The sequence below is a fragment of the Staurois parvus genome, unplaced genomic scaffold (genome assembly GCF_062004578.1).
Source record: "Staurois parvus isolate SC_StPar_1 unplaced genomic scaffold, SC_StPar_1.0 ptg000682l, whole genome shotgun sequence".
NCBI lineage: Eukaryota > Metazoa > Chordata > Amphibia > Anura > Ranidae > Staurois > Staurois parvus.
Genome location: NW_028318478.1, coordinates 3626906 through 3652354, shown reverse-complemented (window position 1 = coordinate 3652354; position 25449 = coordinate 3626906). Strand labels below are relative to the sequence as shown.

The following is a 25449-nucleotide window of genomic DNA, read 5'->3' as shown; positions in this document are numbered from 1 at the left end:
TTCTCCTTCTTCTCATCCTTTTCCTTCTCCTTCTTCTCATCCTTCTCCTTCTTCTCATCCTTCTCCTTCTCCTTGTCCTTCCTCATCTCCAAGGGCATTTAAATTAAAGGTACAGTGTTCTGCACTAATTTAAAGGCTCTCTGAAGCCTAGAAACCCTTTTAATAAGTTAAATTCGTAGCGAATTAATTCGCATCGAATCGAATTTCTTCCTCAAATTCGGCGAATCAGCCGAATCGAATTTTTGAATAATTCGCTCATCTCTAATAATAATGTTCACAATTAAGTACACAAAATTAAAAAAGCATGTTTTTGCTATGAACATCAGCGTAGCTTTACTTTATTCACTAAGTGAACATTCTCTATTCCTTTAGTAAATAAACTGCAATGGGTAAGATTTATTCAGCTGGAGTGAAGAAAAGCCAAACCTGGACATGATACATAAAAATGAGAAATTGAATTCTATGAGCAACAAAATCAGTTTGTCATACAGATGCATTTATACATGAGGCCCATTATCACTAAAGTTCTGATATTATACACGGAGTTTTATTCATAAAAAGGCCTGGGGGAAAAATCATCTCATACAGTGTGTGACACCCTACATCAAACAGTTACTGTATATTCTCCCCTTGTAGTAAGAGAGGAAAAGAAAACAATTATTGATGTCTGTGGGGCATCACAGACTGTCCCTCATAGCCTTGTTGTTTATGCATATTGGGTGATCACGTGTTTTGTATTTTTGTTTACTGCAAAAACTTGAAAAAATAAAAGCCTAATAAAAAAGACAACCCTTCATCCATGCACACAGTGTGACTTAGCTGATCTTGCGCTGTAGACAAAGAAAATATTTGAAAAAGTGCAGCCAATGTCCACAGCAACCAATCTGATAATTTCATTTTCCTCAAAAACTGAACGAATAATCTTAAATGGTTTCTTTGGGCAACTGCTTCAATTTTGTCCCTTTCTTTTTCCTGAGTTGCAGCAAATTAGACTCAATTGGTTTACTTTGCAAGAGAAATTGCACTTTGAAAAATAATTTTCCCCAGAACATAGTGAATGTGGTGAAGTTTTCACTTTCCAATCCCCAATTAAACACAAGGAAAATAAAAAAAACAGCATTTTTGCTTGCACACAATAGGATGATGGAAGTCAGTAGAGCTTCCACTAATTTTCTAAGCTTTGGGGAATATTCCCTTGCAAAGTGAACGGTCAATTTGCTTTTAGTAAATCACCCCAATGCTCTGTCCTTTCTCAGTGTTCATAAGCTGTCTATGGAAAAACTTTCCATACACAGCTTTGCAATGGCTTTGGCCAGTTGAACCTGGGCACATATTGCATTTTCTAAAATTTCCACCATTTTTGCAATAGTAATAGCAATAGCAGATTCAAAAATGTAATTTAAAAATAAAGATATTTTAGAGAAATCATAAACAGCCTTTATATTTATTTTTCTTGTTTTAATTTATTCTAGCCACTGAATGGTGTGGATCTGATGAGCCATTACAGCCTGTTTTTGTTCAACTGCATCCAGATCAAGTCCTTAAAGTTGTAGCTGCTAACAATTCAGACACCAGGACAATTAATTTGAAAGCCCAGCAAGCTGTGGAGATTACTCATTCTAACAATGCCGGAAGCAAAACCATTCGAATGAGAATCCCCAAAGAGTATGACCTTGTAAGAATTCAGATTTCTTACCAGAAACCTTATATAAGACAGTTTACCAATAGACAGAGAAATACAGTCTAAATGTCTTTGTATATGCCATTGCACAGCATACTGGAAAAATGTCCTAATAGAATAATTAAAAAATGTATTTTACTATTTGAAATTAAGATTGTGTACCATATAAACTAATTTTAAAGAAAAATTGATTCTGAAAGCAACTCAACAGTGCACATTTATGTCAGTTTTAGTTTTACTTTTGTTTTTTTAATTGTTAGTACATTCAGTTTGGGTAGTATAGATAGATGAAATAACCCACAAAGACCCCAGTGCAGAGTTTGGCTACTGTAGTTTTGGTTTTCACTTACTTTTTCAAAGGTTTCCCAGTTTATTTATTTTATATTATGTACACCATTAAGGAAGGTTGACTCCATTGTTTCACTTTCTAGTGGTAAGGTTTTTTGCATCAGAACTCCCAATGGATATTTTATAATAACCCAGCAAGTGATTTAACCTGCCAATAACATATTACTTAAAAATACACTTTTAGTAGACTTGATCCTAAACAGAACCAGCCAAAATCATATAAACATTGAGACATCCAATCCTAAACAATTATAATTGTGCAAACTAGCTGTTTACTCCTTATTTAGCATTGTCCACACACAACTCTTAGAACCAAGAATCAAAGCAGAGAGGTCCCTTAGATTTAACAGTTCCTGATCAATTATCATTCGCAAACACTGTCTTCCATCCAGTGAGTGTGCATGGCATTGTCAAATTGCAGAGCCTTTTGCTATTTCCATACCTTTATTGGACCTTGTATTACACAACAAAGGTTATAGGAGCTCAATGACAAAACCAACAATGATGTTGAATTCAATTATTTCTACATCTCTAATTCACATTTCATAGATCAAATTGTACAGTAATTGTATATTTTGCCTGTTTTGTATTTATATCAATTTGCCAATTTTGAACTAGGTGTTGTTTTTTAACAATGAACAAGATCAATCTTCCTTCCAAAACAAACTTAAAGAATTCTTAAATGAAGGTGGAATTTTATCAACTGTCATGTCAATGAGAGAAAAAGACATTTTGAAAGAATCAGTTTCAAAAAAACAAAGACAAGAAATGTTGGAAACATTTTTCAGACATTCACTTTCTCATGTAAGTCATCTGCACATAATGGTTAATTCAAACTGACAGTATGTATGTAAAAAGTATGCTATAATTGTTTAGTAAACATAGGGCCACTTAGGACACTAGTGGGCCATTGGAAACCATGGGAAATGGGCAATTAGTTGGAAATTCATTAACTTTACTCAGGAACATTTTTTTGAATCTTTATAAAAAAAAGAGTAGGGACTATTTGTTTGCATAGGAACTCAGAACAGTAGGAATTTTTTTCTATGGTCTTTCCTTTCTAGACTCTAATACCATAGAGTAAGGGTAGGTTCAGTGTAAGTACTATCTTGAAACAGGGTGGGAAGTGTTTTTATTTTTTTATGGTCTTTCCTTCTGGACTCTACTGCTATTGGGTAAGGGTAGGCTTCAGTGCAAGTACTATCTTGAAACAGGGTGGAAATATAGTTTCAGGTGGTTCTTTATTTGAACTACAGATTAAAGGAAGAGTATAGTGATGCAGCAGTCATTATGTACAGAAGGCTGTGCAGCTGTGCTGGTGCCAGCATGAAGTTAACGCTAGGGCAGGGCTTAAAAGGGAAGTACTGATTTGAGAAGCATGAAATGCCAGAATATTCTAGGTGAAGTGCCATATCCCTTACCATCATAATGATGACGACTCAGAATAACTGATGATTCTGTAAATTTTTATTTTACTGAATATTTTCATTTTATTTTTATATACTTCAGTAATCCTGGCAATTGTGAGTCATGGATTGCTTTTTTTTCTCTACGGCTTGAAAAAATCTACATAAATATTTTCAGGAAAATAAAATAATTGCATTGCAATTAAACTCTGCATGTTCCACTCATTTCCTTATCACTATTGGTAAGCACTGGAGCATTTTTTTTGTAATTGTACATCACATACCGAATATTCCTTCAAGAACTGCTCCTTTAGAAGATTAAAATAACCTGTAAAACTAATCTAAATAACAGTGATCTAACTTTCCAAGTTAGATTAGCAGTGCAATGTTCATGGGGTTGGGTGTCAGACAGCTGGAGAACCAGACTGCTGCTCTATATGTGAGAGCAGCATTCCTACTCTACTACATGCTGCTGGCACAGGATTTTTAAAATCTTGCTGTAGAACTTACAGCAAAAAAAAACAACAGGCTAGTTATTACTGTATATGCAGCCTGAATGCATTACAGTTACAAATAACGAGTTTTCCATTGGACTTTAACATTTATCTTTGTAGGCGTCAATTTATTGATATTGTTTCAAGACCTATAATTAACTTCATAATTTGTTTAAATGGGAAAACATTTTGAAACACTTGAATGAAGGCTATTATACTGTAATCACATAGGTCCTGGATATAAATAAGGCAGATGCAGGTGTAATACACAAGAAAGAGATTACAGAAGCACTGCAATGTGAGCTATCAAGAGAAGAATTTGCAGAATCTCTAGGACTTGATCCAAATGCTCATTTTGTGGAGTCAATGTTTTGTGCAGCTGACAAAGACTGCAATGGATATCTATCATTTAAAGAATTTTGTTATATATTGGCTACATTATTAACAGGTAACTTACATTCCTTTCTTTTGTTTTCTCTCTTCCTTTTTTCCCTTCTTATTTGCACAAATTAAATTTCCAAATTATATTTTGACATGATTTATTTACTTTATGACTTATTTAATTAGATTTCATGCTTAGTTTACTATGTTTACTAAAGACATTATTTAAAATACATGAATAATATTTATTTTCAATGAGAGATGTTTTTTTAACCATATTCTAAAAAGAAATAGGCAAACTACACTGATACGTTTTCTGTAAATATTGTATCTTTCATTGCATTTTTATATTCTTAATTTAGGTTCTGTTGAAAGCAAATTAAAGTTCATATTTTCAATGCACGACATTAATGGAAATGGGCTGCTTACAAAACAAGAGTTAGCGGGGATGCTTAGGTATGTATTACCTGACCGTGAAGGATAATTTTATTAATACTGACTTATAAAAGTTAGGGAGATTTTTCAACTTTGTTACACAGTAAAACAGGAACAGTGATATATTTTGAGACAGAAATGCTATATACTAGAAGATTTGATGAATAATTTCATTTGTTGCTGCTCCTATGTAGCATCATACCAGTATATAATATACCCCTGACCAAATTGTAAGTGTCAATGACAAATCAGTTGCAGATGTCTGCAAAACTGTAAGGGCTCGTTTACACTTGTGTTGTCCCCTGAAGATGTTTGACAGTCAGTAAAGAAACAATAGAGTTAACTGGGTCACGTTTGTTGGGTGGTACTGTCTGCTGATCGCAACAGTAAGGATACATTTTACCACGATGTGATGCAAAGCATGGTGGTCACAGCATATTATTATTATTATAATTATACAGGATTTATATAGCCCCAACAGTTTGCTCAGCGCTGTACAATATAACAGGAGACAATACAGGAACAATACAGTTCAATGCAAGAGGGATAGGAGGGCCCTGCTCCTTGGAGCTTACAATCTAGGAGCAGATGTGCACCCTCAGCCACTGCCTTTGCAGCTTAAGAGGTTGCAGCTGGGGGGCAGTGAAAGAGCTGCTGTGTTTTTATCACCTCCCAAATGCAAGTGTGAAGGAGGCCTAACAGTCACATGTTCAAAATTACAGGTAAACACAAAATCTTGGCAAATCCATTCTAAAAAGGTTTGTAGTATATTGGTGACCGATTCGGATGGTATTGTGCTTGTTATATTCTTAATTAGGGATGAACAAATCTGCATGGGTTCAGTTTTCAAACAGTTTTGAAGTGGATGTAAACCCAAAAAATAAATCAAAATTAAACTGAACATTGCATCTAACTCAGCAGTGCAGCAGAACTCTACTGCCCTAAATTTGGCCAGGAAAACAGAATGCTGTCATTTGCAATCCTCTCTGCTCTTCTACAGTAAACAATTCCGACACCTGAGTAAAAAAGGTGTCACCATGCCCCCTCTCCTTTGAATGACAGACTTAATCAGGAGGCTCAGGCATGATAATGAGTAAATGGGACCTGTCTCATGCAGCCTTAGCCTGAGCACAGAGCCCGCGATGTCACTTGCTCTCCGCTCTTCCCTTCTCTGGACTTGCAGCACTACCATCCAACAGAATTGCTGGGCATTGAAAGTGACCAGCCGATGTGCGCGCTGCTAAGGGGAGTCTAGTGACATCATGACTTCGCCTCCAGAGCTCTGGGCAGTGTACATGCCCACAGACTGGGAGATATCCAGCGGGCTGAAACAGGCAAAGACATGAAAAAACTGTAGAACAAATAATGCCATTGTCATGTTAATTCTACAAACTGTAAGGAGATGTGAGTGTTTGATATTTGTTAGACATTGGGTTTACAACCACTTTAAGATTCTTGATGGAAGTTTAAAGTTCAAAGCAAATTCGGCAAATCCTATTGAGGTTCTGGGCAGTTTTAGGACTATTGCCAAGCAAAATGCACGTTTTACATTTACTAATGGCAAAATTAAAAAAACAAAAATTGGTATCTCTCCCTACATGTAACCTTTTATAGAAAGGGGGTTGGATATTTATTCCTTCAAACTTGTTGGGACTTATTTCTTCACTTCTTGGGACTTTTTTTATTTAGTTATATCAATTGATATATGTCACGGTTTTATAATTGGTCACTTTGATTTTATATTTGCTTTGGGATGTATTTCACCTTTAATTAAGGTAATAAGGATACACAAGGTGTATTAATATTCTTTCACTTTAATATTATTTATATTATGATTTGACAATATGGTATTTTAGTATTTAGTACTAGACTTCAGATTTCAGTCTTTGTCAGTGACGGTAATGTTAATATTTACAGTATGCTGGCATGTTTTGTAGGTCCTTCAGTCAATTATCAAGCTTTCTTTCAAAAGATCAAACAGAAAAAGCTATTGAGAATATGTTCAGCGAGGCTGGACTTCCATGCAAACCAGAGATTACATGGGAGGAATTCTATGCTGTTTTTATTCAACACTCAAATATACTAAATTCTGTCACACTTCAAACACAAGGTAAAAGTTTGTGAAAACCAAGCTGTAAAATGTACAATATATCCCCTTCTAATTTATAATGATGTGTTATTAGGGGTCAAACAACAACCACAATGGTTCCTAAACACACTTTGCTCTGTTCTAGGCTACTCACATTAGTTATGCAGGGAAGTAGGTGATGGTAAACTCCAGCACCCATCCAATCTCTCCATGTATGTCCTGTAACCAGATACACCAAAACAAAGTAAACTGTGAGATCAGTACTCAATGATCAGTGAGTTTCAACAAGAACCCAAGAGTCACATGCCTCTTGCCAGGGATAATGAGGTTGTTCTGCATCAAAATGAAGGAAAAAGATCAAACAGTACAATTAGACATCATAGAGAGGGCAACATTATCAATATGGATGACCACTTACATCCCACCTAGGCCCTCTCTATGATGTCTAATTGTACTGTAAGATCTTTTTCCTTCACTTTGATGCAGAACAATCTCATTATCCCTGGCAAGAGGCATGTGACTCTTGGGTTCTTGGTGAAACTCACTGATCATTGAGTACTGATCTCACAGCTTACTTTGATGCACTAGAGATAATCATTGGCTATGGGCAACAAGAATACATATATCTTCAGTCATTTTCAATCACGAAAAATGTTTCTTACCCAATTTGCCAATAAGCAGACTCTAACCATTTCCGCTATTGATTAATTTAAAAAAAGTAAAATACAAATTTATGGAAGCTAGTTCTTGAATTTATCATTGACATGTTGTATGGCCAGGGTTTCTCAACTAACATATTGCACAGATCTGTTTTTTAATGTTTTTATTACTGAAAATAAATATTTTTTATATAAAGGTTCAATGCCTCCTCTAAGCATCAAGAAACCGAATAACATCAGAGTGTCATTCATAGGCAAAAGAAATTATGAGGATAGCAAAAGGTAATATAACTGTTTGTGCATGTACTGATGCTATACTGCTTACAGCTCATCTGTCCCACAGACCTTCACAGTATAATAACAACTTGCCCCTAGCCTTCACCACTCCTTTTAAATCTTTCAGTGTCCCATACCACATTGATGTTGTTTCTGAATGGGTAATGATTTAAAGCTGTTTTTCTCCCCCTCACTCCACTCCCACTTTTTCTTTTTCTTTTTTTGACCCCTTACCTAAACGGTGGTGAGATCAGCACATTTTAGATACTCACTCACCCAGCAGATCCAGCGTTGTCCAGCACTCTCTCTTTTGCCAGTGCTTGGTCCCACGCCACCATGTTCTGCTGTCTTATCATTGAGAGGCAGCCGGCTGTTCAGGGTACAGCTGGCACTTCTCTCAATGACACCCAACTGGGCCTTCCCCCTTCTCTTTTACTGAATGAAAGGTTTTGCCTGCTAGGATATGTGACATTCATATCCCAGGAGGCAAAATGGGAACAGAGCACGTTGTTTGCTTAGGCAAATGATGTGCAAGGAGGGGTGGAGCTGGACAACTTTATTTAAAAAAAAAAGCAAATAAAAAAAAAAAGATCCCTATTTGGGCAGCGAACAGGAGGAGGGATGATAATATGGAGGGTGAAGATCTGATTTAAGCAGATGAAGTGATAACACATAGGAAATATAAACTGGGAAAAGGTAGTTTCATGACATAATTACAACCTGGCAAAAGTTGTGCCATGGCTGTAATTCTATTAAAACATGTTCTTTTTAAAATATAACTGAAGGCAAACTATTTTATTTTCTTTAGATAGATTTTCTCTCTGTTCCCATTACAGAACTTTGCCCTGACTATTTGCCCTGGTGACCATTATCACCTAATTTAAAAGCGAAAGAAAATTCAAAATTTTGAGTGGCCATCAGGATAGGAATAGAGGGCAAAGCTAACAGTAGTTCTGGTGACCCTGGTGACTACCAGGGATTTTACTCCCTTTGGAGGGATTTCCTCTCATTTCCTGTTGTAGAAATGAAGGGAAATCTCCCCAATGGGACACAAATAGAAACAAAACCCAGAATGGGTTAAAACCCTTCCTTATTCTGTCAAAAATGTATTTAAAAATAGTTCAGTTCTACTTTAACAATGTCTACAGAAAACAAAAAAAAAGCTCTGCTTTAAAAGGTTAGGCAACTAAATATTGACTATTTTTTCTGTATAGCAACGCTGAAAAAGATACATATATCCTAGAGTCATATGGACAGGAACTTCGAAAAAGAGCTAGTAGAAAGTAAGTACAAAGAGCATACAGGGGAATTTTTCTTGAATGTAAATTATAGCATTATTTTAATTTCATTTTTTTTTAATCTTTATAAACTAGGAATACTTACAACATAAATGGGCCAAATGTATATACCACAGCAAGAAGAGAAAAATATGAGACAAGTAAAGTTCGCCAAAAAATACAGCAGTTTAAGCGCTTGATTGAAAATTACAGGCGTCATATCACATGCATTGTAATATTCTATGGAATATCAGCTGGAGTATTTACTGAAAGAGCCTACTGTAAGTCATTATTTTAGATATATAACTATTTGGTTTAATTATTTTCAGAAAATTCAGAACTATTAGAAAGATAGCGATTTAGTAAAGATGTATAAATAGAAATGCTGATAACTGCAGCAACTGTAGCCTGGCTGTTTTATTTCTAATGCATCAAATAGTAAATAACATAGGCAAGCTGAAAAAATGGAGAATATATACCTAGCTCTAGATATGCTAGGTAAATTTACTGTGATTAATCAATCACCAGTTTTATTATGCCCCCCTTAAGCATTTACCTCTTCCCTTTTATGGAGGACACTAGGTCACAGGCAAGGTTCTTATTCCTTGTGACCAGCCTAAGAACTTTCAGTTTAAGGGCTTGTGTGGAAGAGTTTTTGCTTCAGGTAGGCTTAGCATTCCCTTAAAAGTCTAAAGAAATACAATAAATGCTTAAAGCTGATCAAATGCAGGCCAGAAGAAAATCAACTGCAGATCAAATGTACCTATTGATGGATTCTGAACAATGTCAGAAGTGTCTCAAACTGATGTCCAGCTGATGCCATCAACACAAGCTCCAAGGCCATCAACGCACATCGCGGCAAAAATGCGGTACGGCGGGTGCCACCTTTTGCTGTGGTTTTGACATATTTTGTGTTTTCCCGCGGTCAGAGGTCAAAACGTTCCTATCCTGAACGTGATTTTTACGCGTTCAGGAGAGGGAGGTTTAACCTCACCTAGAAGCGGCAGCTCCTAAACTCTGCTAAAAACCTTTGTGTACATGGACACATTGGCTTTTATGGAGTTGAATTTAGGAGCTTTGGCAAAAAAATGCTAAAGGCTCCTAAACTCGATTTTAGGAGCTGCTCATGTACATGAAACCTTAGTCTGGTCACAAACTCATCCAGTCTCAAATCCTATGAACTAAGCTCCAAAAATGTATCTGGTTTATGGAGGTCATGCTTTCTCTCATTATTTCTTTCATTATTTTACCATTTTGTGAGGAAAATCAATGCTCTAATTTTTTTAAGTTGCAACACATATTTAATTGCCATGCAATGTTATCAATATGTATTTTACAATTAGCTTGCCAATCCTTAAAGTAGAACAGTATAAGAATTTTCAATATTTTACCAATGCGTATCATGTTCTGCAATAGTTTTCTAAATTGATATGTTAAATGTATTTATACTTGCTATCAGTGGCATATCATCCAGTGTGCACGAGTTTGTGGGGCACACAGGCCCCAAGGAAAGGGAGCCCACTGTGCCCTGTCACACCCTACACACTCCCAGTAATCCATTGTATTTCTCACTTCCCCCCTCTCTTATCCCCCTCTCTGTCACTCCCCTCTCTCTCACCCCCTCTTTCACTCTTTCAGACCCCCTTTCTTTCCCAACCCTGGTCTCTTTCACCCCCCTCTCTCTCACCTTCTCTTTCTCTCTCACCCATCCTCCTTCCATCTCTCTCCTACTTTCCCATCTCTCTCTCTCTCTTCCTCTGATTCCTATCTCTCCTCCCCTTCCTCCCTCTTCTCCCTCCCCCTTCTGTCTCTATCCCTACACCCCTTTTCTCTTCTTAGTTCCTAATAGAGGTTTCTGTCATATATCAGGTTCTCAGTGAAAAATGCATTCTGTCAGTAGATTTTCCATGTTTTGCTTGTAAAAAAAAAAAAGGTGTATGGGTTTGGCATACTGTCAGGAAGGAGTGTGAGCCGAACAGCCGTATATGGTAATTAACCCCTCAGTCATCAGGCATCTTTATTGTACTATGTAGCCAGTGGGTGCTACCTACAGGCCATGGGAACCACACCCAGTTTTTGTGTGGTGCCACACTGTTACTCTGCCATGAAGGCCCAGATTATGATCTTTCACGCAGGCCCACTGCTTTCATAAAATGCCCCATCTTGCTATGGTCTAGAATATAATCAACTATTACTAGTATGCACAGGGGTAGAGACAGGAAGTCTTAGATGAACATAAAATAATTTTTTCATTCTCCAAGATGGTTTTCAGATATTTTAATTGGCTATAACTTTCTAAGAGGGTAATGCACACTTTTTTATTGTGACTATTACAGTACTTAGATTTTTTTTACCATCATAATATCTACCTTTTTATGTTTTTGAATGCCACAGATTATGGCTTTGCTTCACCAGCAACTGGAATTGTACAGGCCACAGCTGTTGGACTTATTATTTCTCGTGGTTCAGCAGCCAGTATTTCTTTCATGTACTCCTACATTCTTTTAACAATGTGCCGGAACCTAATAACATTCCTTAGAGAGACCTTCTTGAACCGATACATTCCATTTGATGCTGCAGTAGACTTCCACCGTTTGATTGCCATGAGTGCAGTTGTACTTTCTAGTAAGTAAAAACATTAGGCAAAATGATAATATACAATCAAAATGCTAATATTACAATCATATATCTTGTATAAAGAACCAAAGTACTGATAAAAGATTTTTTTTTCTGTAGTTTTCCACACCCTTGGACATATAGTCAATATCTACATCTTCTCAATTACACCTATTAATATCCTTAGCTGCATCTTTCCCATGGTCTTCATTTACGATGGGTAGGTACTACAATGGGATTTGGTCACAAAAAAACTAAAATTTGGCTTTGAGAGGTATAGGTAATAGTTTATTGTATTGGGCCCTAACGCAGACTAATGCTTAGAAGTGAAGGACTGAAATTCAAGACTTGTAATGCTGCCCAGTAGGGCCCATCTTTTATTTGGTGTTAGCTGTTAGAAGCAATAAGTTTGTAGCTCTTCCTCCAGTTGGCTGGAGCACTGGCTACTCTTCTTCTGAGTTTGTTAAATAAAGCAGTGTATATATACTGAGGTGTCATGAGTGAGACAGGAAACCTGTTTGTAATACCCCATAAAAGAAAATGTTCTATTTGTAGTAAAATGATGAAAATGGATTTATCTTGCATAGGATTGGATGACTGAAGTCAGCACAGACACACATCATTCATTTACAAAGTCCATTAGACCATTGTCTCTATATGGTCCTGAAGAGCATTTTTAAAATGAACAATATGATGTATTTTCACTGTCCATCATATCCACCAACCTATAAATAACATTACAAGGAATAGGCAAAAGGTTTTGATTCTAGGAAGAGTTATAGGAAGAATTTGCAGTAATAAACTATTTACATATCACTTCTAAAAATTTAATATGGAAACAATTATGATCTTTCATGTATGAATTGCAAATAATGTAATTAAATAATTTTTACCATAAAATACACCTTTGAGAGATAATTATGACTGCAATACCATCCTAACAGGTTATGATAATGACCAGTTCTTTAGCATCACCTTGTGTATATTTAAAAAAGCTCTGGTGCTGGGAGGCTGGGTGAAAAGACAATAAAAATATAATTAAGGCATTGAAACTATATAAGCAATATTAATACTGCTAATAATGTTTTACTTTATTTTTTTAAAATTCTTCAGATCTGAATATCCAAATAAATTCTACTGGTGGATTTTTGAGACTGTGCCAGGTAAGCTGTCACCAATGCGCGTCTAATCAAATGTAAGATAATAGGTGATATTGCTATATTAAGATTATATTTACATTTGATTTTCTTCAGAATCCCTGACTTGGCAGTGAAAGAGAAAAAGTTATCCTATTAAATATAAAAATAGACTCATGTCAGTAATCACGTACCTACTACACGTAACATGACTGGTAACACGTACTATAGTATAAACAAATGTGTTAAGTAGCAGATACTGGAATAGCAACATGTATTTTCTTTTTTTTAAATCAGCTTGTGTGCCTCACAATAATAGTAACACCAACAGATAAAATTGCATCCATCCCTAAACCACTCTCAACCTTGATGCTCCATGAGTTGCATACTAATTTTCAATCGTTTTGTTTGTTACATCTCATTTAAATAGATTTTACAACAGATGCTCAGCTTATTAATGTCAGGCAAAACTTTGGATAAAATGGAGAATGGTAAACTCAGATTTTCCCAGCAGACTTTGCAGACTATGGAAAAGATTGTCACTAATAGACATGTGTGGTTTGTGATGTGTAAAATATGTGAACATGGACTTTATAGGCACATACACCTCACAACTGAATATTTGTAGTTCAATATTTACAATCTAAATAGCACCTATAAAGTCCATGTTCACATATTCTCCACATCACATTGATTCCAGGACCTGGCACACATTAATGACAACTGATTCCCATAGTACCGCCCTATGGTAACAAATTAATTTCTTCAAATATACATATGCAATTTGGATTGTTCAGATTTGTTTTTCGGACAAACGGTGAGTGAACAGTAACGATTCTGAATGAATCCACAAAAAGTTGCAACAACATTTTCAGATTCATTCAGATTCAAAATGGTTAAGAAGTGGGTGGCTTCCAAGTCCTTAACAACCACTACTCATCTGCTGTCAGTGGGAGTCCCCGCTGTCAGCAGAATGTAAGCAAAACAAGTGCCAGTAAAAAAATGTTTAAAAAAAACATCATGGGGGTTTGCCCCCCCCCCCCCAATAATGCATACCAGGCCCTTCCAGTCTGGTATGGATTTCAAGGGGAACCCCATGTTAAAATTTAAAAAAAGATGGCATGTTGTCCCCCCTCCAATCCATACCAGGCCCTTTGGGTCTGATATGGATTTTGAACGGAACCCAACGGCAATATTTTTTAACAATAATGAAGTTCCATCATCAGTAGACCACGAGTCATCTTTTATTAGACTATTTATACATGTTTACAATATTCCAGGTCAGATTAGGACACAGAAAAATGTTCTTTGTAACAGTAGTGATCCTAGCAGAGAGATGTTGCTTTGTGTGCCAAATGTTGTGTGTGCTTAGGGGACCCACTGATAGAAACTCAACCCTGAAAATTTAGATTATATAGGAATGGTTCACAGTTCTGTCAACTAATGGCAGAACTAAGGTACAATTTTCATCTTAAAAATTATTCCTTTTTCATATATCAGGTAATAAACAATACATCTTTGCCAATGATAGTAAACTTATAATAACTGTCATCGAGAATCTGTATTGTGTCTGGCACAGACCTTAACTAAGATCTTCTGTACTATACGGAGTAGAAAGTTTTAGAATTTTGCTAATTCTAAGTACATTGTGATATAGAAAAGCAAATGTAAGTAGGCAGTTGGTATATGTGCTCTATTATTCATACCTATTTGTACATGCAGGCATGACTGGAGTTCTTCTACTAGCAGTTTTGGCTTTTATATATGTGTTTTCTACCCATCATTTTCGACGTGTCAGTTTCCGTGGGTTCTGGATAATCCATCATTTGTATGTTGTCCTCTTCATTTTGGTAAGTAGTAAGAGCAACTTTAAAATCACACAGATATTATTAGATAAGAAAGCTCTTGGGATACAACCATGCATTTAGCTTAGACACAATGAACATTGTAATCTTTTCTATAAAGTCTCTGTAATACTATCATCAATTTACCTTCAGCATAAATATATATGCAAATAATTAGATTTGTCTGTAAAATGAACAAGGGATTAAATGTATTATCAGAGTGGTCAGTTATCCTGGGATAGCAAAAATACTACATGTGGGTTAATTAGTGACTTTCACTAAATAGTTTGTCAGACTGCTTAACCACTGTTATAGCTAATATATTCTTGTGTTTCCCCTTTTTTTTTTTGCAGATTATCATCCATGGCAGTTTTGCACTGATTCAGTTACCACGGTTTTACTTATATTTTATAGTCCCAGCTATTATTTTTGCAATTGACAAAATGATTAGTTTGAGCAGGAAGAAGACAGAGATTGAAGTTATAGAAGTGAAAAAACATCCTTCAGGTATAATGTATACCTAAGATTCCAATAAATATTATAGCAGCTAAATGCATAGAAATCCTAAAGATAGAAAGGAACCTTCTCAGCTTTACATTTAAGATACAGTATATCTTTACAGACTGCAACTGTCCTTTTCCATTATAAATAATCATATGCTGGCCCAGTAGTGGACCTATTGTGGCTGCATCTGGACCATACCTAAATCCAGCCTGTGTGAATAATGAAAATATGGTTGCCCCTACAGTAGCAGACCCATATTTCAGGCAGCTTCCAATAACTACATTATTATTGTGCTGAGTCCTGATAAAGTATAAGTTTGCTGAAGATGTGAACTGAGCAGGAGAAGCTGACTAGGTAAAGGGTGGCAGGGGTTGGGCCAAGAATTTTTTAGAGATATCACTGGTGTTAGAAGAAAAAAAAAAAAAAAAAAAAAAAAAAATATATATATATATATATATATATATATATATATATATATATATATATATATATATATATATATATATATATATATATATGCTGGTTTGCCTTTCAGATGATTTATAATTGAAATGAACATTCAAACATTTTTGAGTGAAGACTCTCAACTTTTTTTAGTAAATCAATCTCAATGAGTGAAAGTAGCCTGCGCATACATTAAGGAAAAGAATATACAGGTATTTGCAAATCATACAGATTTACCAGCAAACAGAGCAGGAGACTATACTCCTAGAATTCAGTTAAAAACATGATGTTGGTGTTTCTTGATGAAGGACCTTGTTCCAATAATTTAAACTCAGTTACACAAGCCTTGTAAAATAAATAGTTCTGACACCCAAAGAAAATATTATTGTATGCCATTTACTCTTCAAACTACATTAGACTGACACCAGAGACATCTCCAACAAATTTTTGTCCCAACCCTTGCCACCTTCCACCTCCTCTTATTTTACTTCTCAATTTATATCTTCTACATCCTTCCACTCGATACAATCTTGAGAATGAAAAATGCTACCTCCTACTTGCAAAAGCTCTCCAACATGAATATAGAAACCTATTTTTGATCATATAATTTAGATTCTGTAATTCTTTAATAGTCAAATAAAATGTATTAAGCTAAAGTTAGAGCTTAAAAATATTGTAATTTATAGACTGGTAGATACACCAAAAACAACATTGTAATTTTAGAATATATGCATCATTTTCCATGCCTGTGCTTCATCTTGTTTAATTCGCATTACAGGAGTGACATGCCTGAAATTCCAACGTCCTAGTGACTTTGACTATAAATCTGGTCAGTGGGTTAGGATTGCATGTTTATCTCTTGGTACAGATGAGTACCATCCTTTCACATTGTCCTCTGCACCCCATGAAGATACATTAAGTCTACACATTAGGGCAGTAGGGCCATGGACCACAAGCCTTAGAGAGCTCTACACATCTCATAACACAGCAGAAGGAAAGTACCCAAAGGTATGTAAAAGGTTTGTTTTTTGTAATAATTTAGAATACAAAGTATATTTTAAATACCTATGAAAGTATACATTATAAATGATCTCATCCTGGGGCTTGCCTATATTTGGCTTCTCGGTACTTCAGTTTTACCCCTTTGTTCTGTTTTGATGATATCCAAATCCATTTTTAAAATAAGAATCATTTAATATATCATATATAATTATTCCTCCTCTTTATAACAATGCATCAGCTTTTCCTGGATGGACCATTTGGTGAAGGACATCAGGAGTGGAATATGTTTGATGTATCAGTTCTAGTTGGTGGAGGAATTGGAGTGACACCTTTTGCATCAATTCTCAAGGATTTGGTCTTTAAATCATCAATCAATGCAAGAATCAACTGCAAGAAGGTAGGTCTATAATATTTTTCACCAAAGGCTTCATATGTTAAAATTACTGAAACATTAAAAAATGAAGGAACGACAATTAGAACAGCAGTGGAGTTTTCACTTTATGGAAACACGAAACAAGACTTTTAATTTGTTACTATGGACAGCAACTACAGTTTGGTTTTCCTTTCTTTTCTGTAGTTTAAAGCTGGCCATAGATGAATCTCAGCTGATTCAGCAGACTGGCCGAGATACAATTCATCTATGGGCAGGCTGATTGTAACCAAGTCGATCCATCGATCGACTTGGGTACAACAAGCAAGTCGGAGTACAGCATGCAATTATTGTCAGCAGCTATAGCTGCAAACAATAATCATTGTGTTCTCCCAGCAGGGTAGGCTCCTCTCTCCAACCAACCCCCTCTGCTCTCTCCTCAGCTTCCCTGCCAGCAGAACACAATAGCACTGCAGGAGGGATTCTCTCATCAACACTGACTGTGTTGAAGGGGGAATTAAGAGATTTTCTTTCCTGCAATCGCATCATCTATGGTCTGCCTTACTGTTTTTGCACTGCTCCTAATCTGCTTAGGTCACAGTAAGCACTGGTGACTCTGTGGCATTACAGTCTATTTCATGACCTTTTGAAAAATTAAGACATGTTTTAAGCACAGCTAAACTAATCGTAAAAGTGTATGAAAAGTCAAAACTTTTTTAACTTTGGATAGCATGTTAGACTCTTTGGGGTTTATTTACTAAAGCTGGAGAGCACAAAATCAGGCTCACATCTGCAGATAAACCAATCAGATTCCAGGTTTTGTCACAGCTTAATTGAACAAAATGAGGTTAGAAGCTGATTGGTTTCTATTCAGAAGTGAGCCTGGTTTTGCACTCTCCAGCTTTGGTAAATAAACCCCCTTTATTGCTATTGGTGTACATGTTGGAGAGATTTGCCCTCAATGTTTGTCCTGGTGACCATAGTCTTCAGTAGAAAGCGTGATGGGAAATCCAAAGAGTTTCATTGGAACAGGAATAGAACGAAAATGTAATAGGAAAAAACATTCTGGTAACAACTGCCTCAAAAAGGATAGAGAGTCACTTTAACGAGATCTCATCTTATTTCTGCTTGGGTCTCTGGGACAGAAAGTGTAGGAAAATCACCCTGAGAAACAAGAAGAAAAATAAAAAACACAGATGAGGTTCTTAACCATTCCTTACTCTATCCTAAACTAACAACTATTGGTTCTGCTAATTAACTCACATTAACGCCAACACTAACATTCCCTATGTTTAAAGGGTTACTAAACCCAGGACCATGCATTCACTATATCTGGTCTTCCACAGTACACACAACATGGAAGTGCAATTATTTAAGTAAATATAAACTGCTAAATACCTTTCCTCATCAGCAGTTAGAGCAGTCTTGTGACTTGAGCAGAGCACTGGTTAAAGCTTGTAGGAGGAGTTTTATTTCTGCTCTAGGAGGATGCAAAACCCCTGACCTCTGTCTGGACAGTGCTGATTGGCCCTGTGCTGATCACATGCACTCTCCCATGAAAAAAAAAAACCTCTTTAGCAATACACACTAAACTGAGCATGTGCAGAAGGGCTACGGGTTCAGTCTGTCTTATCAGAGTGGAGATTTGAACAAGAGGAGGGGCAGAGAAGTCAGGATCAAACAGCCTTTTTACACAATTCAAAGGATTAACCCTTAGATTTCACAGTGAGTATAACAAGCATGTTTTACTGCATATACAGACTGATTTTACTGTTGTGGGTTTAGTAACACTTTAACTCCTCTTCATACTCACCTCTCCTACACTAGCTTCCTCTGCATGGCAGTATAATTACCCAGCTACCAAGGTAACTTACCTAACATTAGAGTGTGCAGTTTCCATTTGCCAGTGGCCTAATACTTACTCGTGTCAGCTGAGATGTAGGGTGGGCTTTGTGTGGGGCAGAGGCACTGACTGATTTAAATCAGTGCAATTGCCTCAATAAGCAGTGTAAATATTTGCCAGAATACCACAAATCCAAAACATTGCACTGTTTGGACAACTTGAAGATCCATGGTGTGGTATCTACACTGTGTTATGTAAGATCCAGTCTCCATCTGGTGATTGCTGCAGCACCCAGTATCCTAGAGCCTTTTCCGGGAACATGTGCAATGAGAATATGGATGGGTATTTCCCTAAAGAATCTATACTTTGCTTAATCTATAGCCAGAAATGAGTAAACTACTGGTAAACAGATCAAGACTGATCCCAATAATAGTTCATTATTTGAAATCTGTTATGGCTACCTTACCTTGCAGGGTTTAAAACTACATTGTCTGGATAAAGCTTGAAATGTGAGAGCAATTGAGTTGCAAAACAGTTTTGATAATATTGTCTTGGTGTTTTCCCATTTAGGTTTATTTCATATGGGTGACACGTACTCAGAAGCAGTTTGAATGGCTGATAGACATTATCCGAGAGGTGGAAGAGATGGATAAGAATGATCTACTGTCAGTTCATATATACATAACTCAGCTGACTGAAAAGTTTGACTTTCGCACAGCCATGCTGGTAAAAATGAAATTTTCTTTTCTTCAAAGCCATTAAAGCTGGACTAATCCAAACACATTAAACATAGCATACCATAAAGTACTTCACTTGGCATACTTATGAGTAAAGGATTAAAGTCACAGAGTTTACCAATAAGAAGCTCATTTATAAAGAAGTTGCTATCACTGAATACTCTCCACTATAAACTGCCTAATTTTTAAATGTCCACTGTAAGGTGATACCACTGCTTTTTAGACATACAGAAACACTTAAGTACAGTACTTGCACCTGACCCTCATGTTAAAAGTCCCAACATAGCCGTATGCTTCAGTGGTAGGGTTCACTTGGTGACACCATTCAGAGAAGCAAATGCTGTAGTAATAAACCAGCATTCTGGTCCAGACCATGCTGAATCCAAATTAAATACTTTTCATATATCCCAGGCAAGGAGTACTCCCCATGCATTAGCAATATGTGTCAAGAGCTATGTATTTGCTGGCTAAACTGCTTAGGGACTCTAACGTATACCTTTTCAACACTGGATTTCATGAACCATGAAGAATTGCAACAGTTTAAATTCCTAACTGCATTTATCTGAAAAACAATTCATCTATGTTATATATTTGTATTATATTCTATTTCTGAAGCAGCAAGATGTCTGTATTGTGCACATACTAGACATTTAGCTGCACAATATATATGACAGACAAGTTTTCATGTCAGTTGACCAGGAATTATTTTGACAAATCAGCAAGAACTAGATTTTATAAGATCAGGTTGAATTTCTGTGCTTTGTAGGGAAGAGGGATAGAAGGTATGACTGCGGATGTTCTAAATAAGAATGTGTGCTTCTAACTACAGTATCTAACTAAATATATTATATTTATTATACTAAACATATTTTATATACTGTATTTATATTTATTTATTATATTCTGACCAGTCTTAAAATTCTATATTGTAGTATATTTGTGAGAGACACTTTCAGAAAAATCAGAACCAAAGCTTGCTAACTGGACTGAGATCTGTCACACACTTTGGAAGACCACCATTTGTATGTTTTTTTAATTCTTTACAAGAAGTACATCCTGAGGTATGTGAAATACTATTCAAAGCAATGAAGATAGCAGATATACTTATAATATTCTAATGTAGGGGTGTTTAACAAATACATGTGAGCATTTGAAGTGGAATTAAAGTTTCTGTTCTGTATGCATTGTATAGCGCATATGACATACAGTGTACATCCAGACTCATTTGCAGCATACCAGAAATATAGTTGATTGCCAGGAGGAAAGTAATTCCTGCATGCATGTGCAGCAGTTTCATAATAAGTGGCCATCCAATGGGCAAAAACAGGTGTCTTGGGCACCTAAAAAATGTTGGGCAGAGATGGTGGCAGTGGATGAATGAGTGACAGGTTCCTAAACCTGCAATCACTAGGGGAAAGCACAGTAGGAGGTTATTGTGGCATAATGTGCAAGTATGCTGAGCACATGTGCCTATAATAATAAGACCTACTTCCCTAGATCTGTTAGTGGATGTAATGCCAATCACTGAAAACATATGATCTTAAACATGTGATTTTTTTTATTATTAAAGTGGAACTGCACTGCATCTGAGCACCACAAACCAAAATCGCTATTTAATTCTTCCCCATTCATCAATGTCCCCTCTGGCATTTCTGGCAGTGGCCATGTTGAGTAAGGGCAGGTAATTAATGAATCATTTACTTCCTGGAATCCTTCTGCCTTTAGCTCAGGCATAGGCTGAGCTGTCAACCCTCCCCTCCTTTCCTGAAGACTGCTGGCATGTATTGCATCATTTGCCTAGGCATGGAAACCAGAAAGTGACTGAAGAAATGTAAAACAAAAAGTATAAAAACAAGTATATATGACATACTTTCTTATCTATTTACTAATGCTAGCAGCATAAGGAATAAATATAGCCAATGTTGCTTGAGAAAGTGAAGATCCGCTTTAATAAAAATGATTAAATATAACTAATATACCTGGCTTGAATGCTTTGCAAAACTACATCTTGCTTGAATGCTTTGCAAAACCAACCAAAAGTGTGTAGATAAGGACTTCTGTCTTTACCCTGCTTGTCTGCATACATTTTCCAGAAGACCAGTAGCTTAAAATAGTATATTAAAACCCTAACGTAAGTATGACAGCCCATCAACTAGCATTTTCAGAAAGAAGGCAGCATATTTACTTTAAAATGGTTTACTTTAACCTGTAATCTCTTACCCCCTCTCATCTGAACGTATAACCTCCTACTCCCTCTTGTTTTAGCCTGTTTCCCAACACTTAAAGTCTATCTCACCCTTTGGGGAAAAATAATACAGCAAATGCACATATTTCTGCAGAAAGAAAGTGCATTTATTATATTTTACCTACAGGAGCCTGGAAAGCATTGCACCCATGACTAGTATCACAGGAGCAATGGCTCCTGCAGACTCTCAGTGTAGCTGTCTGCCCAAACCTCAAAAACAGGCAGACAGTTCCTGAAAAGCAGGAAGATAAATAAACCATGAGAGTGCTCTATGTAGTCCATTGAGTACGGCAAGCTGTCTGCCATGGTGGCAGACGGTAACCTGTTTACCACTAAATTGAGCCCTTAATATTGTTTTTTATTATTATTTTAAAGGTGAAGAAAATTGGTGTATTCAGTTGTGGACCTCCTGGAATGACCAAGAATGTGGAAGCTGCTTGCCGGAAAGTTAACAAAAGAGACGAGTGCCATTTTATACATCACTATGAGAATTTTTAGTTTACTATTGAATGCTGAAAGTTGTTCTAAAGCTCTGCAATGAAAAATGAACACAGCATATCCTGTATAGTGTGTATTAGCCTCAATCCAAAGCACCAAGTGTGATTTCCATCTGCCCTCTCCTTTCTCAGCATAACTCACTTTTGGCAGTCTAACGTGACACTACAGAATCCCAGGTGATGACCCCCCCATCTGCAGTATAGAGAAGGTGATCGACAGCCTCAGTTGTACATGTTTCCCTAGGAGACTGTGCAGAGGGGTGTGTCTATTCCCTCCTCTCAGGTCTCAGATTACACTCTGTGTCGTAGTTTGGGATATCAGATCTCCATCCCCTGCCTCTGGAAAGCTCAGAAATGCTGCATGAAATTTGTGCTTTAGAAAGCCATAAAGGAGAGATGGCTGCGGATAAATATGTACAACTTATGGAAGAGGATCTATTTCTTTTCTGTATATCACCTGTGGCTAGTAACTTCACTGGGTCATAATCACATTTTATTTCAAGTTATATTTATCTGTTACAGTTTGACTTTACTAACGTGTAGTAAAAGTTGAAGAAACTATGCAGAGTATCACAAACTGCCTCTAATTTTAATCAAAATGATATTTATAGTCTTAGTGGCATAAATTGATCCTTAAAACATGTTTAACATATGTGATTGGCAAGTGTTTCTATATCTGTAATAGATACACCAATAAAAATGTATTTACACTTTTACACGTCTGATTTTAATTTTTAGTTTAAATTGCTGTACAAAAACCAGGGTTTTTGTACTCCGCTACTCACCTGCATATTCAATACGGAATTGATAGGACCACGCACAGGGGCAGTGATGGGTATATATGACATGGCAATAATTGATGTACTTCAGAGAATAAAGCATGGGCTCATTCAGTGTAGCAGTGAGTTATAATATATTCAGTGAAGCTAACATAGCCATGTGTATTGTGGTAATTCTGGACAGGATCATATTCAATATCCTAAAGTAAAAATTGCAGAATTAGATCCTAATACAAACCGACATTGAAACTGTTTACAACAGACATATCTGAGAAACATCTGATGCAGTGATGTCAGTGTCCCTGCTAGTAGGCTTCATGTGTCATTCACTTTGGATTCCAAAAAAAGGTATCACAAGCATGGTAGTTAAAGTGGAAAGCAGGGAATTTAGTAAGGGCATGTAGTTACTCCCCCCCCCACCACTATCCTTCCCTTAATGGCAACCAAATGTTGTGGGTTTTTCAATAGACATCAACAATTCCCATGCAGTCCAACTTTTTCTCAGAAGGTGATTAGAAACCTAAACTGGACAATGCTGTAGGTATGCATCATAACTGTAATACAAACATCATCATCACTGTATTCATTATTTCTTTTATATATAGACCTGTAACATAACTGATTAACTTAACATATATACTACTACAGTTTCTAAAGCTAGCAAAATACTTTCTTGTATTAAGAGGTATAGACTCGAGAGATAGACACAATCTTGCCCCTGTACAAACCATTAGTAATACCTCATCTAGAATATGCAGTTCAGTTTTGGGCACCAATTCACAAAAGATTTCGGGGAACTGGAGAAAGTGCAGAGAGAGGCAACCAAACTGAGAAGATGCATGAAGGAGCTCAGCTATAAGGAAAGATTGGCTGAATCTTGAGAAGAGGAGATAAAGGGGGATATGATCACCACGTATAAATACATAAGTGGTCCAAAAAGTGAACCTGGAGTTGAGTTATTCACTTTCAGGTTATTACTGAGGACAAGGGGTACCGTATGTGATGATCTGCTTAGTTGGTTGAATATTTTTTTTATTATTTATATGTCTTTGAAATATTATCCATGGTCCACTAAAATTACCTAATTGGAACATTTACAAAGTTTACATCCTTTACAATGAAAGTGAAATAAATAAATCTATTATACTATGATCAGTGGTAGCATATTCTTTAAGACTTTCTAAAAAAATTTGTGAAATATTAAAAATCACCCAGAAGAACGTTTTTTATTTCTCCAAAGTTAAAAATACCACAGTGCTAAAAAAAACCCCAAACAATAACAGCACATCAACAGCCTATTCAATATGAAACTGAACACAGACTGGACTAATTATCTAACTGCCTTTGCGAAGAAATGTGTTACCTTACAACAATCGATCATATAAAAAAATGTTCATTTTTATGTTGTCATTTTACAGTGCACGTTCAATGCTACAAAGCATTTGCCCATGACTAAGCTCCTACATGGTTTCCATAGGGGAGAACTCAGGGCTTTTCTTACAAAGAAAAATAATGTGCTTTTATACATGTACAGTATGTTGCATCCTTGGTAAATAACCACACACTCCCTTTTTTCCCCCATACCCTGGGTATGGTTATATATATATGGAACTAATACAGAAAATAGAGGATGCAAAATATTGCACCCTTGACCAACTACACTCTTTATTTCCCCCTATGTTGTTCTCTGGTACTGACAATACCCTCTATATTGAAAGATTCTAGTTGTTTACTCTTCAGGATTTAGGATACCATTATTAATATTAACCACCAATGGTGGGATAAGTTTTTTCTGAAACAGTATTTTTCTTCCAAAATTACCCCATGTGGCCTGAGAATCACTAAACAATGCTCATTCCTAGATCCTAAAGTAACTAAGGATTGGGCTCAAGTAGCTGAATTTTGCACCCAAAAGTGGATTCAAATCATTATTTTGCAGAGACAGAAGAAATTTGAACTACAATTTTCCTTTCTCAAAACACAAATCAACAAACTTACCCACATGACCCCTCCCTAATTTTTGGTTAAGAACATTAAAACTCAAGACCAAGAAAAATTAGGATTTCCTCATTAAAACCAAATTAGGAAAATGTAAGAGGAGTCTAGACAATTACATGAACAGGAAATTCTTCCCTTGGAAACGAACAGTTAATAATAAAAACACTCAATTAGAAATTGGGTGCCGCGCCCTTTAGGAAATTGTATGACTAGAAATAGTATATTAGATAAAATAAAATTAAAATTGTAATCTTATGTCTAGCATAGAGTACCCAAATTTATGCCTGCATGATCCAGAACAAAATCAATTACACTTCATATTTAAGTATTAATCAATAGTGAATATAAGTGAAGAAAATAAAAATAAATCAGACGTGAAATTTTCAAA

At 36.2% G+C, this 25449-nt stretch overlaps 1 protein-coding gene across 1 annotated transcript in view; it reads left to right on the top strand.

The window, feature by feature from the left end:
* LOC149447555 (dual oxidase 1-like) overlaps positions 1-23000 on the top strand; it is a 61317-nt gene extending 38317 nt beyond the window's left edge. The window contains exons 16-33 of the mRNA XM_089652361.1: positions 1473-1675; positions 2648-2833; positions 4161-4377; positions 4673-4766; positions 6683-6855; positions 7691-7775; positions 8984-9052; positions 9143-9327; positions 11441-11671; positions 11783-11882; positions 12776-12825; positions 14521-14648; positions 14996-15149; positions 16369-16598; positions 16831-16989; positions 19376-19531; positions 20475-20603; positions 22163-23000. Coding sequence (XP_089508487.1) covers positions 1473-1675; positions 2648-2833; positions 4161-4377; positions 4673-4766; positions 6683-6855; positions 7691-7775; positions 8984-9052; positions 9143-9327; positions 11441-11671; positions 11783-11882; positions 12776-12825; positions 14521-14648; positions 14996-15149; positions 16369-16598; positions 16831-16989; positions 19376-19531; positions 20475-20603; positions 22163-22285 — 2672 coding nt within the window. The 3' untranslated portion in view covers positions 22286-23000. The remainder of the gene's footprint in view (positions 1-1472; positions 1676-2647; positions 2834-4160; positions 4378-4672; positions 4767-6682; positions 6856-7690; positions 7776-8983; positions 9053-9142; positions 9328-11440; positions 11672-11782; positions 11883-12775; positions 12826-14520; positions 14649-14995; positions 15150-16368; positions 16599-16830; positions 16990-19375; positions 19532-20474; positions 20604-22162) is intronic.
* The last annotated feature ends 2449 nt before the right edge of the window (positions 23001-25449 follow it).